Raw genomic sequence first — 19,115 nt, forward strand, 5'->3', positions numbered from 1 at the left:
TACTCTAAGAGGCTTATTCCTTTCTGTGTAAGTTCCTATACAGGAGGTTAAACTTGGCTTAGAAGCATAGTAATTTCTCCTAAAATTTTAGAGCTGCCAAATTATAAGACGAGTGCTTTCAGAAATCTTCCTTCTTAGGCATAGACCATTTGTCGAGTAGGGTCAACAGCAGCCAAGCAGAATGGACTCAGGTCCACATCTCTGGGTACATCAGTGTTATTGCATCCATAACCTGGAGTCTAGCTGGACCAAAAACTTTAAGGCCATGAAGCTGTTGGAAGACTTAGGAGTTTTAAGGCTTGGGACCCGTCTACAGGGAAAGCTCAGCAGGGGTGAGAACCAAAACTTAAGAGCTCAGACAAAAAAGAAGGATCAGAGGCTAACCAAGGGGAGCAGATGTTAACAGGAGAGAAAAGACTGAAGAAGAATGGGGAAGGGAAAATGGATGCCAGAAAGAGGCAGAGTAAGCCATTTCAGAATTCAGTATTTATTAGTAGTACTGAACCCAACAACCAGTGCATTCTTCTGAACCACTTACTGACAATATTTAATGCTTACAGATATGCATGAAGAATTCTTGCAACAAAGGTGAGTCCTACCAGAGCTGTAGCTTCACTACACCAAAGGCAAGACCTGGTGCCTGCTTGCTGAGAACAGCAGCAGCTTGGGAGCCTTCCTAAAACAGTGAGGCCAGCAAATGCACACTCACCAGTGTTGCTTCTAGTTGGTCAAATATCTTCTGAGCAGACTCAGAAGCTTCAGGAAAGTAGGAGAGTTCACAATATATTTAAGAGAGAAACTTCTCTCAATGCCAAGGGAAATCCTACTGCATAAAATTCCCAGATAATGAGGAAACTGGAGATAAATTTTTTAAAAGGGGGTTCTGGCTAGTGGATGGGACTGTAGAAATAAAGATGTGCATGACCTCCAAGGTCTCTTGGAAGAGGAGAACTACTGATTATCAACAGTACGAATTTAAAAACTCAAAATGTAGGAAAATGCTGGAATTAGCATTGTCCACACAAATTTATTTCAGCCCTCTTGTGTATGGATTATGATGGTGATGTCTTAGTTACATGATCACCCTCTATATTTTCTATGGTCTCCAGCCTCCCATAGTTCATGACATGGATGGTGGTTATTGAATGGACAGCTATTCAGTTTCTTGTTTCCTGTTTGCAAAGTTATGTTCATTGAGAGCTGCTAAAGAAAGTGCATAAAATGAGCTCCTATTATCTAGAACCTTCTGAGCGTGTATGAACAGCTATTTACTTCACAAAATTTGTGCAAGCTTTACTGGACAAAGCAAAAGGCATGCCCCGATATGAAGGTCACCTGTCCTCTAAAGTCAAGTCCCCTCTTTAACGCATGAGTACACTGGACTCTTCAAAGCCTATTAAATGTTTAACCATACAAAAGCAATGTCTCTTACCTAATCTTGTCCTCAGAAACAGATTATTTGTTTTGGCAAAAAATACGGGGTTTTTTATCTGAGGCAGATATTCAGTATGGAAGATGTCGGCCTGAATGGTTTCAATTAGAAGGAATGAAAAAAAGCATTTACATAGAAATGGAGGGTCAAGCTGACACCCTGATCTGTAAAGAGCAAATCAGTTCCGTGGAAGTGTATAATCCAGGGAGCAAGTTTAGAAGCAGAGCTCCGGTTCACCTGACATTTTGCAGATGCTGAAAAAGAGCACAAGTACAGTAGCTATCTGAACCTATTTACTGTTGCATTGTGCTGCTCCAAAGAGCCTCAAGGTGTCAATTCTATGTTCTGTTATTGGCAGTGATAAAGTCATACGAGTTGTTCCTGAGAGCGAGAGGGAAACACAGATCCTGAGGGCTGCATTTAACAGGCTTAAGGTGAGTTTGATTATTTTCATCTTCTTTTTCTGATCTTTGTTGAAGACTGTAGTGGGTTAACTGGCATGCCTTTCATTTGGCACTTTACTTCAAGCTATTTTATACTCTGGAAAGCAGCCTTTACCCATTAAATTCCTAATTTCCCAATAAAATAGTGTAGGAATTAGGTTCATCATGCCTAACAATTTTAACAAGAAACACTTAGTGCCTTAAAATAATATAGGTGCCACACATGCAAATTTGCTTTTTTTGCTCTTCCACTTCTTGCTAGCGTACATAGTTTCACGCTTCACTATCTGGCTGATGGTTTTATTTAAAACACTGAGTTAATTCAAGATGTGAACACACACAGGAATAGGAAAACGGAAGTGGCTTCAGTTTGAGAATCTCTCTGGCAGAATAATTTTCTACAGGGAGATGAGACAGTGTCTACGAGACTCACTAGCAAGTGAAAAACTTTCTTCCCTGGCCTTTTCCTGCAGATATAGATGAAAAGCAATGGTGCCACTGTAGCAGCGCAGCACAAGAGCACTCTGCAGCATGCTGCTTTGCCGGCACAGCTAGTGAAGGCACAGGCAGTCTTTCCCCAGCAGTGCGGCCCGATATCTCAGAGGAGGACGGGGAGTACCTGTAAGCCAGGTCTCTGGCCCCTTCACAGCATGGAAGGGACTGCACCATGCACATGCGCTGCCCTCAGGCACTGGGGGACGGACAAGCCTCATTAATAGTCTCCAAAACGCAGCCTAACCAAAGCAGAACCAGGGAAGTAACAACTTGATCGCTATGTTGAGTTTGTTCCAGGAGTTGAACGTGAGTCCCAGGCTCTGCCTCTTCCCCTGTGTTGAGCCCAGCGGGCAACAGTTGACTTCTCCCTGTACCTATGAAGGTAAAGGAGTTTGATGGGCAGCACAGGCACAAGCTAAAGTCATTTGGCACAGCAAACTCAAACCTTCATTTGTGTCTGGTTGAAAAGAGCTGTATGGATGTAGACAAAGGAACACGTTAGTAACTTTGGCAGTCCTGTGGCATACAGTTTTGGGTTACAGCAGAACACCAGTGGTACCAAAGTGATGGTGCAAAACCCCTGGGCTGCTCACTGCCTTCAACTCCAGAAAACTTATTAGGCAGTCTGCGATGTATCTCTGTCTCCGTTGTTGAAACCTCATGTAAATGATTGTGTTCTCACTGAGGCAAAGAATGAAGGTGCATATAATTTTCTAGTCCAATAGTTAACATCTGGGATACAAGTAAATCAAATCTCAGTCCTCGTACCAAATCAAACAAAATGAAGATCTTAGAAGAGCTCTTACACCCTCCTGAAAAGCATTCCATCTTTCAGTTATGATGAAGCTTTCTTGCTACCATTTTTTAAGAAAGTGGACAGAGCTACCTTAGGTACCTCAGCCTTCTCTTGAGAAGGCTTACTGCTGTGAATACACCAGCAGTCAAGACATTGATGCCTTACTAGCTTTAAGTAGGAAGGCTGAGGCTCTCTTCATCACCTCTGCATTTCTTAACAATATGTTCAGTGAGTTCCCCACTCAAGATAATATCTTTTGTAAATCCCATTCTCAAGACATCCAACCTGTGCACATGTTGCATGAGGAATTTCAATGTTCAACAGAGGCAGTGTCACACTGCTATGTGTTATAGCACTTTGTACTGTAATGCCCAACTCTTCTAAATAATATTGTCTTATATTTGTTTCTGCAGTGCTTACTAAGGGCCTGACCCTCAACTGTGAATGTTACTGTAATACCCCAAAAAGGATAATTGTTTTACTCCCAATTAGGAAAAAAAATATCAAATCATAAACCCAAGAAATACGTGTGGAAGCTGCTTTTTGCATTAATTTCTTCCCCCTGGATGCTGGAACATAAAGAGGGAGCACATGTGGTTTTTTCCTTTCTCCTCATATTGCAAACCCAGCGAAGCAAAAGGGTTACTCACCTTCCTGCAACTGTTTCTCATTACAGAGCTCCCTTAGGCTCCCAGAAAGATTCCTTCACCCAATCCCATCAAAGTGGGAGCAGTAGAAACTTGAATAAATAATTGCATACTATAACTCTGAGACCAGGATAATAAAATTTTGGCAGACTGCATCAGAATCTGACTAGTTAATTAGAAAGTGATTGATTCTGATGAGGTGGTAAGCTGAGGAAGTTGAAGGGAAGATTCAAAAGAGAGAGTATTGACACCCAGTTTCATGAAAACAGGCTGGGTTTGGCTGCATTTCAGTTCTTAGGGCTCTTCCATCTGCAGCTGCTTCACTGCCCATCTACATGGGGTCAGACAGAAAGAGACGCCTGGAGGGCTAACATGTTTAACATTAACTTATCATTATCTTTCCCCCCCCCCAAAAAAAAAATCTCCAAGTTACTCACTCATGAAGGAGTGGATTGACAATGACACTTCTTAGAAGTGCCAAGTACTCACAATACCAGCAAAAGTCAGTAGTGGCTGCGAGTCATCAGCCCCTCTGAAGAACCATATATTTAGAGTTGTGCAATTTTTAAAGTCTCCATGTCAGTCTCCCCTGTTCTTCCTCTGCCCCCAGACTTCCAGAGTTGGGAACTCAACCAACAGTGGACTTAGGCTCAATTTTTAAACATGAGTCTTTAAGTACAATGCTGATAATGTGCTCAGGAGAAAATAGAAGACAGTGCACCAGAAAAAAAAACAATAGTGCAAAATAAGCTACAAACAAAGGCCAGATATAGTCCTGTTGCTGTCTTAACACAGTATGCCTGACAAACAACAGAGATATGAACAGGGGCATCAACAGATATGTACAAATTGCTATAATTACTGCGCTTTGGATTTTTACATTTTAGAGTCAGAAAACCAGAACTGGTTTAAGACACATCTCCTTTGAATCCATTTTGGTTTGAGCAGTAAATTAATACCAACCTGTCATATTACTCACATGTTCTGTTCCTCAAGGGAAAAATAAAGCTGGAACCAGGATCCTTTCAAGACACAACAGTTTTGTACCTAAATAACCATCCAATAGCACCAATTTCACTTTTTTTTTCAGAGAAAGTATTTTAGGATTAACTGCAAGTAGTTGGTCTATTGAAGAACGTTAATGTTTTATTTAAAGCCATTTGAAGACTTCAACCTGAGTTATGATATGGCCTGATAGTATTCTCAGTACTGTCAGTATTAGAAGAACAAGAAAAGCCAGTGAAAATAAAAGTTACATCACTTTTGTTCTCAAAGTGAGAAGGATACCTGAACTTGGGTTTAAATTCAGCCATATGTTCCTCTATCCTGGCAAGTTGGTCTATTAGAGATGAGGTATATTTCAAAGGTACCAAAAGTTATGCTCTTTAGTGATGTCAGGATTAGTCCCCATTAGTGAACCCAAAGAAACACAGAAATTGCAGTGCAGAAATCAAGTTTGGGGAGCCCAGTTTTCCCCCAGGGTGATCCATGCACAATTTAAATGTTTTGAATAAATTCCCAGGACAGTGCAAACACAGAGTAGTTTCTGCACAAATGGATCGTATTCTCATTGCAGGATTTCCTTGCATACAACAGGCCATCTATGCTGGCAAGGGAAAGAGAAGACAATCCCTCCTGTCCCAGGCTCCTCACTGTGTCTGGTGGAGGGAGCTTTACTATAGACTCATGGTGTTTTGTGTTTATTCCAGCCATTTCCTTCTGCCTTTAAAATCTACGCTTGTAAGGCAGAGTCACTTAGCCTTTGCCTCTGGCCTATCTTTCATAATCCAAAGAATTAAAAGGAAAACTCATCTCTGTCCAGTTCAAATGAGCATATCCTTCTGAAGGGCTTTATCACAAAGAAGTTTGAGAAAATTATCCTGATGGTCCTATTACAAAGCAGTGTATTTCAGTGTCAGGCAAAGAATAAAGCAAATGCAAAGATACCCCTTCTTACCGCCCACTGATTTGGACAAAGGGAAAACAATCAGGAGGAAAATAAACGAGCACTGGAAAGAGTGGCAATGTATCTTTTCATTCATTTTGTTTTATCTGCCTGGTTCTTAATGACTGTCCTTACCACTGATTTTTCCTGAGTAGATTTTGTCATTTACAGTCTGCTCTAGCTGCTTTCTTTCAGAAAGAAACACCAGGGCAGTGGGGAAAGAAGTGGGGAGAGCTTTGCCTTCTGCCACACTGAAGCCGATGCTGTAGAAGTCAGCAGGTTGCAAGGTCCATCCCTTTTGGGAAGAGGATCAGACACAAAAGGAGTCCTTGCTTGAATGGGCGTTTACAGAAACCTACACTGAGACATCCTTGAAGGATCATCTTGGAATTGGCTATATGTCTTGATGTATTTGAAGTATCTTAGAATATGCCCCCAGTAATTAACTTGGGCAGCAGTGGCAGTCTAGCCACAGCGTAAGCGACAAAAGTCGCAGAAGTTGGATGACTACTCAGGGGCTTTAGTCCACATGGAAACCTTTTGATCTCAAACAGGACTGCTCTTCTACCAACACCTGAGCTGTAAAGTTAACTCATACACTTTTACAGAAGGTGTAGTCCCTTCAGACTTTTTAAATTTAGCATCTGGAGCTCCTTAGGAGGGATATTTGCCCCTTTTTTTTTTAAGCAAAAAAAGTACATATAATGCTTAGTGTAATAAACCCCTGAAACCTGTCTGAAGTGGATAGGCTCTGCTACAGTACAAATGCCATTGCCTGTACTGAGTGAATAATGGATAATGAATGTTTCATTCCACACGTTTAACTTTTGGTTCATGAATTGCCCAAAGGCAAATCACATTAGTCATAATCACTTGCTGAGTAATTTCCACAAATTAGTTTTGGTCTGTAGCTCCATTGCCCACAGTGCTTTGTTATTAATCATTATTATAAATTGATTCCTTCATTGGCTGGTTCTATTAACTTGTAGGTGACAAAATATTGCTTTTTTCCCTGATGGGGTGAACATAGCATGTAGATCTGCACTGCCAGTAAAAATAGCCAGCCCTACAGATTAAAATTTGTCTGCTGTGAGTTCTGTAAAGTTGCTTAAACTTGCATGTATTCAACCAATAAACTCGCCCACAAAAGGAAGCTTAAATGTACTGAGTCCCAGCCCAGCCCGCAAAGCAGCAGGAGGTGGCTCTGGCCCTCACTGCTCCTGCCCCAGCCTGGCAGAGCAGGGTCCCCCGCACTCCCCCTGCCAGCATCCCCTCCCCGCCAGGACCACAGTACCACCGTCTCTCCAGAGCAAGTTCTCAGAAAGCTCTTACGCATCATGCACGGCTGTGTATGCAACTGTTTCTTAGGGCAGTACGCGTCTGAGGTCATAAGAAATGAGGCAGGTGGCGAACAGGGAGTCATGCTCTTTTTCAAGGCAGGAGATGCCAGTTTCTGGTTTTCACTAAGTGGCAAAGGTAGTAGCAGCTGGGAGATGCCATCAGTATGTATACAGCAATATGTATCTCTTGTCTCCAGCATGTTCCTACATCAAGTTTCTTTCAGTTTCTGTGGGGAAGAAAAATCAGAGCCTAGTAACTGTGCTTCCCACCAGCAGCACCACCCCACACCCTTGAACACCCTTTGCACAGTCCCTGTGCCAAAGACCACTGGAGCAGATACGACGGTGAGTATGACGGGTAAATGATGGTGGAGCTCCTCCTCCAACTTTCGTCTAAGATGACAAGTATGTTGCATAGCAATGTTAAGGAACATTTTCATATGGTTGTGATGACAGACTGAAATGCAGCAAATTCTGTAGCAATTGAAGTACAAACTCATGGAGTTATTTATTTTTCTAGCTATAGATCACTGTCACAGTTTTTGGATTGGCTGCTGCTCTAACGCAATCACAGGCACCGATCTTAAATTTTAGATGTTCTGCTGCAGTCCTTTGCTCTTATAAATACTATCTCTTTTTATACATATGGTACAAATCTTTGTTCCTGACCCAGTGTTTAAGACCAGAAATACCTTTTTGCAGGTTCACTGTTTCACACTAATCATTTGCAAATTATTACAGTAATCAACAAACAACAGAGAAATATTGAGGATGATAGTACCACAGTGAACTGAGTATTACAGAACTGCCTGCTCTCTGTCCCCCAGGGCTCCTCTTGTCCAGCCGTTGTCCCTCTGCCTCACACACCTCTCCAATGACTGGCTATTGTCTCCTGCTCTGCCTTGTTTAGGAGACAATTTGAGGAGCCTGTTGCTGATTTAGGAGCCCTTTCATGGTTTTAATTCTGTTGGACCTGACTGACAGAAACAAATGTCACATTCCCAAGTGCTTTGCAAAGAAACCGGGATTTGCTCAGGTCCTCAGACCCAGCAGATTCTGTTTATCTGCTCTGGAATTTTCCTTTGTAAGCATTATTTTTGACGTGCTACTTCATTTGAGCCTTGACTGATAACTTCTACTCCATCGGTGGTCTACAAGCACTTTTTATCACATACGCCTGACTGGGATCGGGGCTGTTTGTATAAGTCGCAAAGAAGCTACTGCTCTGTGAACATTCCTGGCATAATAGAGTTAGACCACTCATTCTTCAGTAGCTTTTACAAAAGAAATTCCTGGCCACAGCCAGGCGCTTCTTTAACTTTGGGAGGAGCCAGCCTAGCAGGCCTTGAAGCCACAACTCCATTCCCTTTTGTTTGTTTTCTAGCCCCTACAGCAGCTGCTTATCCATTGTAATCCCTGAATTGATCCTGTCATTGCAGTTCAGGGACTCAGAAAAATATCTCATAGGGGAAAAGGATCACTTGGCTATAAATCTGATAGTTTACAGCTCCATAGGCAAATGCTGAAAAAGGCTTCAGAGAACAAAAGCCCAGCTGAAAATGCAGTAAGAAAGCCTGTCAGCCCAAATGGAGCTATTCCTACTTTGAGGAAGGAAAGAATTAGCTCAGTAGCCAGGGCTGTGTGCATTTTACTGTGCACATAGAGCAAATATATCCATATAGCCAGATGCTTTAGTCATCAGTCCAGATTTTACCCTAACTCATAGTTAGGGTTCCAGTCAGATATGCATAGAATATTTCAGGTACACAAGGAACATCAGGTGACAACAGAGGTTATTCATCAATATATCAGAATACATGTCTGTAAACCACTTGCCAGGCTCAGAAGGAAAATGTTTTTCCAGGAAAACTTTAGTAGGAAGATGCAAGCTAGAACAGGAGAGCCCAGGGAGTGAGTGCATCAGAAGATGCAGAAAGTCTGGACTTTCTGAGATGGGAGGAATCTGTTTCCTCCTTTACTGGTGAGGAAGCCTGAGTCCCAGCTCAACAAAGTCATCAGCACAGCCCCAGTGGGAGCAGGATCAGACCCAGACCCTATTCCATTTCTTATGCAGTGCAGCAACAACTACAAAAGGAACCAAGCCATAAATAGGTTAATAAGAAACAAAACAGGGTTTTGGTTGGGTTTTTTTAATAAGTGTGTTAAAGACTGTTTCACGTCTTTCAAATATACTTAGCCCAGTGGCATCTGTACTTGTAAGAATGGATATTCAATTACCATATAATTGTGTATGAGTTTTTCCTCAGTGACTCTCTTGAGGAATAGCCTACGAGTTCTTTTCTGCAGTGTAGAGCTCTGTGTAAAGTTATACCAGTGTACGTAGAGTGGCAAGACCATTACTGTGTTATAGTTCCACAAAGATCTGCAAAATTCAAAACTTCAAGCTGTGCATTGTTCGCATTCAGTTCCTGCCAGTGTTATGGCTGCTGCAATCTCGTGAATCAATCCCGATTTATTGGCACAATTATTCTTACCAGCCTCACTGAAAAGCAAATAAATACTGAAAAGTTAAAGCCAATTAAATGTCTAGTGTGCTCAATCAGAAACTTAAATTACTTTGCACCAGCAACTAGGACTACCTTGTAAGTCCTTCCAGAAAGCATGGGGAATCCCACACATAATTGCCACTGGACCATTTTGCTGCACATAAAGGGCAGCTGAAGGAGATTTGCAGTCAGGACTGTCAATTAAGTTCCTTAACTAGCAGGAGCAAGTCAGGATGAAATCAGTCCTGATCCTGAAAATATTTGCAAGGGTGAAGACATTAGAGAGGCGCAGTTCTACTCTTTCCAGGTGAACTACAGCACAGCTATAATTATCCACCAGTGTCAGAGTCAACAGGAGTCATTCTTCCTTCATTCTTTCTTTGCAAATATACCAACAGAAGCCAAAAATTCTGTTGCACACTATATATGTGCATGCGAGGGGTGTTTGTGTACATACATATATGTGATTATGTTTCTCGTGTGTTATGTGATGAAGCCTCTGATAGTCAGACCTCTGACAACATCAGTAAGACTAGAACAGTTTCTACTTCTATTCTCTACCTTCTACTATCAGATTTCTAATTGAAAACATACCTCATGAGTTTCAGGACTGCTTAGGGTGTTTATGTGTCTATACACGAGCATATGGATGTAAATGGAAAACCCAAACATCCTGAGAGAGCCCATGACATGCTGATAGAGCCCATGAGCAAAGAGCATCACTGCCTGCATTACTGACTGCACATTCCCTTTTACAAGAGGCTCAGAAATGCCAAGCCATTTCAGCTGATGGCATCATAATAATAATTATATTCTGAACTTTATAGTTGACAGCATTTCTCGAAGAAATCTGTTCATAGTGATGTTAAGGACAAGGCCAGCTTTGGCACATGGATTGCTGTATACAACTCAGTATAAAAACTGGAATTGCTAGGTAATAAAGCATAACAAAATTACTGTCTTCATGGGGTATAACACAGATAAATCATATAAACAATTTTGTCCAGATACTAAATGTAAATTATGGCAGAGTTATTCTAGTAATTTTCAAAGACAAGCATCAGTCATCTCTTTTGATCGATACACGATCACAGACCTGATGAGAGCTCTAAGCATCCTTCTTTCAGGCTAAATGGAAGAAGAAATTAAACACCTATTTACAAAAGGATAGTGAGGAACAACTGGAGGCTACTGCCCAAGAAAATGGCTTTAATTACAAAGTATGAGCCAGACTAAGCCCTGTTGTCTGAAGAAGCTGGGGATTTCTTTCAGTGACTTGAACGAAAAAAAGGACTGTGGGATTCATGCAGCCACGAGTGTGTTCCTGGGGAAAAGCAAGGAGAATCCTTTCTTCTCAGGCTCCCTTTCCACAGGCACAGAACGAGCTAGAGGAAAACCTGGAACTAGTGAAGTGAACTCTCTAGAACTAGTGAACTCCCTGCTCTGGTTTCTCTCTTGGCAGGGCAACAGAGCTTTGTGTACACCATTGGTGATATGCGGGATTATACCAACGAAATGTTCGTATTTATTTGCGTCGTTTTTAATTTTGGAAGAAATTCTGAATTCTCTTAGCTCAGCACCCAAATCTTTTAAAAATATTTGTCCCTTTGCCTCGTGATGACTTTTCATCACCATACTGACCAAAAGCTAGAGACATGACTAATGAGTTCAGGGTTGCTGTGGCTTGGAAGGTGTCCTGGTAAGAGCCGATACATTTATACTCTTGAGCTGTCTTTAACACCTTGGTTTAAAGAGAAACTGCCTACAAGGAAACCCAAAGAGTGTTGGCTTTCCTAAGCACAAGTTGAATCCCAGGGACTTTTATGGGACGGTGAGGTTGAAAAAAAGAATGTGCAGTTAAAAAAGAATACTTACTATGTAGTCACGATTAATAATCTCTTACACCTTCTTTGTTAAATAAAGCAATAATGTGTTTAAATCCTCTGGGAAAAGGAGCTGTCTATGCTTTTACATACCATTTCTTCTCATCGAAAGCAAGTCAGGATGCTCGTGCCTCCAGTGAGATTCTGGGAAAGAGCCTTCGCTGGGCACCTGCGGAGCCACCACTGTCCCTGAGAACAGGTACCCGGAGCCACACCTGAGTGCAGCAGCAGGTGCCGAGTAGTTGGTCTCCACGTCCCAAATCTGAGCCTGCTGAAAAACCCTGCCTGGGCTCTGCTTATTGTCCAGAGGCTTAAAACATCCCAAGACCCTCTAAGGGCAACCTGCTGCCTGACAGATAGAAAAAGACGTGCAAAGGAGACAGTTCTGCAAAGGAGATGAGAATATTTAGGTTTGCAGACATACTCTAAACCATATCTCTTTTCCTCTAGCCTGCAGATACCAGGTGAATTTTGAGGTTCAAATATTTGGCTGTGTGTTCAGGGTAGGATTTCTGTAGGATTTCTGCATCTGTTCATTGTGTAGCTGGAGAATCTTCCCCCCCATCTAGCAAATCCCACCACCCACACAGCAAATAAATGTCTTTTGGCAGTGACTGGTATACCGTCCATAATACTGTATAATAGCTGATGTGTAATGTGTGGGAATAACAACACCCCATCACAGATAGTAAAGAGGATAGGAGAACAATTAATATTACTACCACTTGCTAGCCAGCGGAGCACAGCTGGAAATCCAAGGCATGCTTGCCAGAGGAATGATGCTGAAAGAAGAGTGATGACTCCGATGGAGCCCTCAGTATCCATGGGAGATGCAATGATGAAGTCTCCTAAAGTAGACAGTGAGTAAAGGATAGTTGGACTTGCTCAGTCCAAACATGCCTGCTCTGAAATCCATCTTCTGTTTGTCAGTTTTCATGCGCTGCCTCTATGTCACGCCAAGGACAAGCTGAAAGCTGCAATATAAATAAGATGTCTGTTGGAGAAGTGTGTTTCTTGTTATATGCTTTATAAAGTAAAATCAAGTCAGCAATTGAAGTGGTGCTCTGGACAGCACAGGTAACATCTCCCAGATGAGCCCTGAATGCTTCATTTACAAAGGATGAGAAGTGGGAGTCAAATGAAACCAAAACCAAACTACCCAAATAGGGAACTGAGCTGAAGAGGAGTGATTTGCATTCTAAAAATGGGATTTTTTTGTCTCCCTTCCAGGACAATGCCAGGAGTGAAATATTGCATTTTCTCCGGAAGAGGATAGCAGTGTGCAATATACCACTGATTTCATTAGTTAAAAGAAGATTGCTTCTGCTTTTGATATTCCCTTGCAGCCAGTAATGTGAGGCACAATTAGAATACCTCAGAAATTAAAAAGCTTGGTGATGTTGTAACTGATAGTGTGAATATTGGTTCGTCTATCCCCTCCATGATGATGGAGAAATTAGCCAAAATTAATACAGAGTAACTATGAAGAACAAAGACAAATTTCAGGTGTATCTCAATCTTGATTTTTTTTTTAAAAAATTTTTGTAACTCTGTTTCCAGTTTTCTCTGCTTAGATGGCCAGGAGTTCTGCAGTTGGCAGTTGGCCAGGAGACACTTCACTTCAGTTGCTCTTAGCTTGCATATAACAATTTGTTGTTATTTTTATAAAGATGGCTCAAGCTGAGCTGATTGATACGCTGTTACTCCAAGAGCAACAAATTTACCCTCTGTGATGTGTATTTATAGGGATAAATCTTAAAAGTCAAATACACATTTCTAATTAACCATGTGTGAAATCAACCATGTTGAATTAGGGCGGACTTTCACTGGATGCCTATAATTAATCAAAATACGAAAGATAAACTAACAAACATAAGGTGTTAGCGCAGTGAGAGGATCTTTATTTATACGCAGCATTTAGCACCATTTAATTCATGAGTTCGGTTTCTACTGACCATCTGTCATAGCTGCTGTCAGCTTCACAAGTCTCGTGAACTTTGCCAGTCCTGGTGTTAGACTTCAAAAGATGCTGCGCCCACCCACCACTATCACATGGATCCATAGACCATATTGTGGCAGCGTGAAACAAAGACTGGTTTTGGCAGGAATAGAAGAGGCTGCCCCTGTGTTTCAGTTTTTCTCCTTCCAAAGTAGCAGGCATTTAATTGGATTAACAGGACTAACGTCACTACTGCTTGAAGAGGTAGCATCAGGTTCAGCAGCAGAGGCCTTCTTGGTAATCAGAATATTCGTACTCGGGGCCATTTGAGAAATGGTGGGAACTAAACCCCTGTTGCAAGATCGTACTCTCTTCTCAAACGAGGTTCATAGCAAGACCAGGTGAAATGCATTAGATATTTCCAAAATAGCTTGTATGGCATAGAAGAAGTCAGGAGCTTTTAAAATATAGATTATAAAAACCTTCTTAGAAACCTGGAAAGCAAGTAGGACAAGGGACACTCATGAGCTGTGTCCATGACTTTCATCAGTGCAGCCTAGCACAGCTGATGGCAATAAACTTCAAAAGATACTTATCAAGTATTAATTCATTTAAAATTCTCTTTAAGAAATGTGGGGACATGGTAGTCCCTATCAATTCCCCTCTTTGTATTCAGCTCACAAACTTAGGTATTTTTAAGGCCTGTGGATCTTGACATGCATATTTCTCACATTGACACAGAGGTTGTTGCTGAGACTCCTTTCCATAGTCTCCTGTGACTATCCAGCAGCTCTGGGAAGAGCTCTGTTAACTTGTGTTCTCGCCATTGTCCTCCCACTGGCTGAGGAGGAACTCTTCTCACCTCTGTTGAAGAGGATGTGCATCTGTTGTTGGTACGGCTCAGCAGTACAACACCATTTTGCTACAGGGTGCAGAACACCGAGCTTCAAATCCCTGTTTGCAAACTTTATTGCTTTCTTCAAAATTCATGTTCTGGGCTACAATTTCCAAGTGTGTTTCAGATTTGGCAACAAAAGAAAGTAAAAATGGACAAGAAGCATCCCTTAGGTATGCGCAGATATAGATAGCACACTAATAATTGTGGTATCATTTAGTAGCTATCATTTTTTACAAGATTGTAATAATTTGATTATCTTAATCCTGTTATTTTGACATTTCATATAAAATTATTGGGTAGATCACAGCTTCTTTCATAGTAGTGGTGACCTTCTGTTACTGACCTCTGATCTGCTTATTATCAAGAATAAAACTTGAGTACGCTTTGCAAACAGCACTGGTATATGCTACACTTTCTACCTCTCTTTAGCGTTCTTTTCTTTTACTGCCCTAGTGATCATAGAAAATACCTTGTGAAATAAAAGACTCACGGACTCCATAGGAGCTAATACACAGGGAATGTATAATAGTCTGAGGAGGCGCATGAAGTTGGAGGTAGTTTTGTTTCAAGCTGTTTGAGGAGGCACATTCCTGAGACTGTTCTCTCTTCCCATTGGCAAATATTCCACGAGAGTTGTGGTAAGCTGGACGCAATCATTCCTCAAAATCTGCTCCATTAGCACAGATGTCGAGCTGGACCAGCCAATACAGTTTTATTGTCTGTACCATGCCTAGAGTGTTTGCCTACATAGCTTCAAGCGTGCCATCTCCTGGATTTCCCCACCTACACTGAATGCGTATGAATTACAGGTTGGTTCCTGCACTACAGGTGGACCTGTGGCAGCCCAGCAGCCCCTTCCACATCGTCGAAGGTACGGTCACCGACGTGCGAGTACCACAGAACACATCCCGAAGTCTGCTGCCCTACCTCCAGCAAGCAAACATCCAGTACACGTAAGCCCGTGCTTTGCTTTCTGTGCCCCGCTCCAGAGATCTGGCCTCCAAGGCAGGTCTGCATCTACCACGCCAAATGCGCTTGAAAATATGTTCCACATCGTAGCAATTAGACTGGCAGACAGCTAGACATTGCCAAGAAAACAACCATTTTAATGGGAGAACAGAAAATCTCCCACAGGCAAGCAGTTTTAATTAAATGTCCTCCTTTGGAGTCAAGCTGAAGTGTTTTCAATGTATATGAAATCACATCTGTTAAGAGAGGGATGGTAATTACTAATTCTACAGCCTGCTTTGCCTCTCTCTGTATTTAACAGGAGCAAGGTTTGTTTACAAGTGTGCTGCAAACACGGAGGCAAGCCTTCTTCATGAATTATAAAGGAATGTACTAGTTCTGTTTCATAACTCCATTCCTTGTGACCCAACGCAAGTCATACAGAACAAATATACGCTAAGGATCACACATCATTTATAGTGTTTCTTAAAAGCATTCAAGACAGTTTTGGAGTATACTTATCATTTCATATTTATCAATATGATATGCTAGACAAGAGTAATGATCTTGTCATTAAAGCCTTTTCAGTGAGATGCTGAAGCATCTGAATAATCAACTGATGAGTTACTTGAATTCTCAAACATTTGCTGAATAAAGCCTTACGTGAGGCTATTTATACTTATTTCTCAGCAAGAAAAGGATGGCGCAAATCATATTGTATATTATATGTACTCTTATCAGAATTCCATTTTTATTATAACAATGGCCTCTTATTAATTTGTCATTCTAAAAATACAAAAATAAACATAAGGAAATTAATTACGCAGGCCCAGTAGCTGAAGTTCAGAGTGACTTTCATGTGGGTTCAACACTGCTTCAGTTTTGTTTGTGTTTAAAAATGAGATGGGGATTTCTGTAATTGTTTTCCTGTGCTTATACAAAAAATGCCCCCTAATTACTGTGCCCCGGCAGTTGTATATATGTCTGCTGCTGTTCCTGCTCACAGTAATCACCTTTAATGAAATGACAGAAGGCCATTTTATATGTGTTATAAACACTCCTGTACTTGAAGACCTTTACTTAGGTTGCAGAGCAGAGTGTGCGAGGGCAAGAACTGCGAGAGCGAAAGGTCTCTGCAGTTTGCCTGAAACAACGTGCTACAAATACTAGGACAACATCACATTAACTCTCCACAGGGAAAATTTCCTCTCTGACATTTGGCACACAAGTTGTGTGCTCTTAGAAGGAAGCCGGGCAGTATTTTCTCAGCTCCAGACTGTTTCTTTGCTCTCCCTCTTCATCTCCCTGCTGCCAGTTTTGGGCTCCTTGTCCACTGGATCCCAGCCATCAAAAGCAAAACCTTGCAAAGCCTCGGACGAGCATGTGCTTGTCCTGACAAGCCTCCTGAGATCTGTAACTCCACAAGAGCTGGCAGGATTCGCTGTGAAAGCAGCAACAGATATAGTCAGGGAGCAGCAGGAGTGGGGCTGCTGGGCACAGCCATGCCCACGGCACGGCTGGGGTGGGGACCACAGCCCTGAGCTGAAGTGCAGCTCCACAGCCAAGGGGCTGAGGCACCGGGCAAGGTTTCATACAGCTCCTTTTCTCATGGCTGTTTTTCACAATATTTTTTAATTATTATTTTTGACACGCTATTTGCAAAGGAGTTAAATTGCTACATCCCTTTTGGAACTGGAAAATCTGAGGCAAACACCATGTAAAGCTTCAGCCTGACGGAGTTACGCTTGCCTAAATTATGACAAATTTCTAAAGACAGGAAGCATTAAGCAGCCCTAATAATGAACAAAGTGACCAGGTGTATCTGTCCCAGTGTTTGACTTTATGACAAGAAGACAGTCATGAAAACAAGCCAGGCATCAGAGAAACTCTTACTGCACCAAGTTGCCTCAGTTGTAAGTTCTCTGGCAATGAAGCCACTTAGGTTGTATTCAGACCTGAGGGACTTAAGAGCCTCTGTGTTATAAGGACACACAGTACACGCTCATTTAAGAGTAAAGATTATCAAATCTCATTTGGAGTACAGACAAATAAACAATCAGGAATTGTGAAATTAAATCTATTATTGTAAAAGTGAACAAACAGAGCTTGATCCTGGTAGGTATTTACACTAATCAGAATTCAGCAAAGCAGGCAAGTATTTTTTTAACATATTAGATGTCCTAAGGACTTGAATTAAACCACTGCTTTAATCTGACTACAGGCTTAAATGCTTTACAGTACTGGTCTTAGAGTGTATAGCACTTTGCAAGTCAAGACTATAAGCCCTTAGTTTGCTTAATTAAAGTTGCTGATGTAGAACAATGTAATTCCTAACTATACAATTACTTCACTAATACATTTGAAGATGGGGATAGCCTTTTCTTTGATATTATATGTAGATAGACATATTATCTTTGAGGTATCTGCTGCCCAGCTGAGTTAGGATTAGAGTGAATGCAGTTTCTTTCCATCTTTTTCCAATCATTGCAGCTAATGCCTATAAAATTTTAAGAGGCTGAATGTGACCATCATTTTACAGGAATGATGAATTAGTGGTATGGTGATTACAGGTTGCCATGCTTTAGGAGAAGGTCGTCTACAAGGATGACTCTCAGTTTTACAGTGATGTTGTTACTGATGTCGGCGACGATATTCCCAGCTCCTGCCACTGTGTGATGGAAAGGATAGATGCTCCAACTTCTTCAATATAATCCTTTTTGGGTGTTTTCTGTATTATATTTTTATATTTGTATCATTATTTGGTTTTGCCATAAAAAAGGAAAGTTTTCAGCTTACACCACTGTTTCTGCATTTTGCTCTTAATGCAAAGAACCTTTCACGTTTTAGGCAAGCATATTTAATTTTCACTTAGTATTGTTTCATGTTTTTCCTGACTTATTTTAAAATAACTGGCAAACAACTATTGCAGAGTAGATAATGTAAACAACAAACCACACTTAAGATTTTTTCTTTGTTTGTTGTGTCTCAGACAGAATGATAATGCCGCCAAGTTCTTCATTTTTTTATTTTGCCTCTACAACTCATAGGTATATGAAAGGTTCCATGCCAGTACAATAACTGCCGAGAGAAAGTATGTGCATGTTTTTATAAGCCTAAACAGATTTTTTTTATGGTTTTGAAATCAATTTTTGAAGATCCGTGATCACGTAGTATAACTGGATTATAAAAGAAGACAGCAAATGCTGCTCCATAAACAAATTAAAGTGGCTTCTTCTTTGCATTGGCTACGATATTTACATCATTCTGTTTTATTCACTTAACAAGCTCATTGTAGTTTTTGAAGGCACTGTTGCATTTCAAAGCAGCCGGAGTATTTATTTGGCAGCATATATTCAAATAAGCCTGAAGCACTCTATTGTCAAAATATAACAGATGAAGTAACATCAGGGTGATTTAACTCCTGCTATATTTCTTCTAAATGTGATTGTTGTTCTGCTTTAGCCTGTGTCTTCTACTAGTTTTTCAGTAATGCCGCTATCTTTTTTTACCTAGGATTCTCATATCAGACCTACAGAAAGCAATAGAAAACCAAACTGGAGTGAGGTCATATAGGAATCGAAGGTCCCTCTCTGGGTATAACTATGAAGTGTATCACTCCCTGGAAGAAGTACGTGAAGATTCATACTGTTCCTCTTATCCGCTCTACTGTTGTTTTTAATAAGGCTAAGATTTCTCTCTCTCTACAAGTTATCTTCAGAAGTGTTCTAAATGTTTCTTCTTCAAAAATAGGCACCTTCTTGAAAATATGTATATTTTTAATATTTGTATTCAAGGCTTATCTTTACATGTAACTATCTTTGACAGCTTCTGAGTTTTGTTTA

At 41.1% G+C, this 19,115-nt stretch overlaps 1 protein-coding gene across 1 annotated transcript in view; it reads left to right on the top strand.

The window, feature by feature from the left end:
* CPA6 (carboxypeptidase A6) overlaps positions 1 to 19,115 on the top strand; it is an 87,258-nt gene that overhangs the window by 37,539 nt on the left and 30,604 nt on the right. Inside the window, exons 2-4 of the mRNA XM_072851194.1 lie at positions 1,791 to 1,866; positions 15,154 to 15,278; positions 18,787 to 18,901. Coding sequence (XP_072707295.1) covers positions 1,791 to 1,866; positions 15,154 to 15,278; positions 18,787 to 18,901 — 316 coding nt within the window. The remainder of the gene's footprint in view (positions 1 to 1,790; positions 1,867 to 15,153; positions 15,279 to 18,786; positions 18,902 to 19,115) is intronic.

Source organism: Ciconia boyciana, chromosome 2 (assembly GCF_034638445.1).
Source record: "Ciconia boyciana chromosome 2, ASM3463844v1, whole genome shotgun sequence".
NCBI lineage: Eukaryota > Metazoa > Chordata > Aves > Ciconiiformes > Ciconiidae > Ciconia > Ciconia boyciana.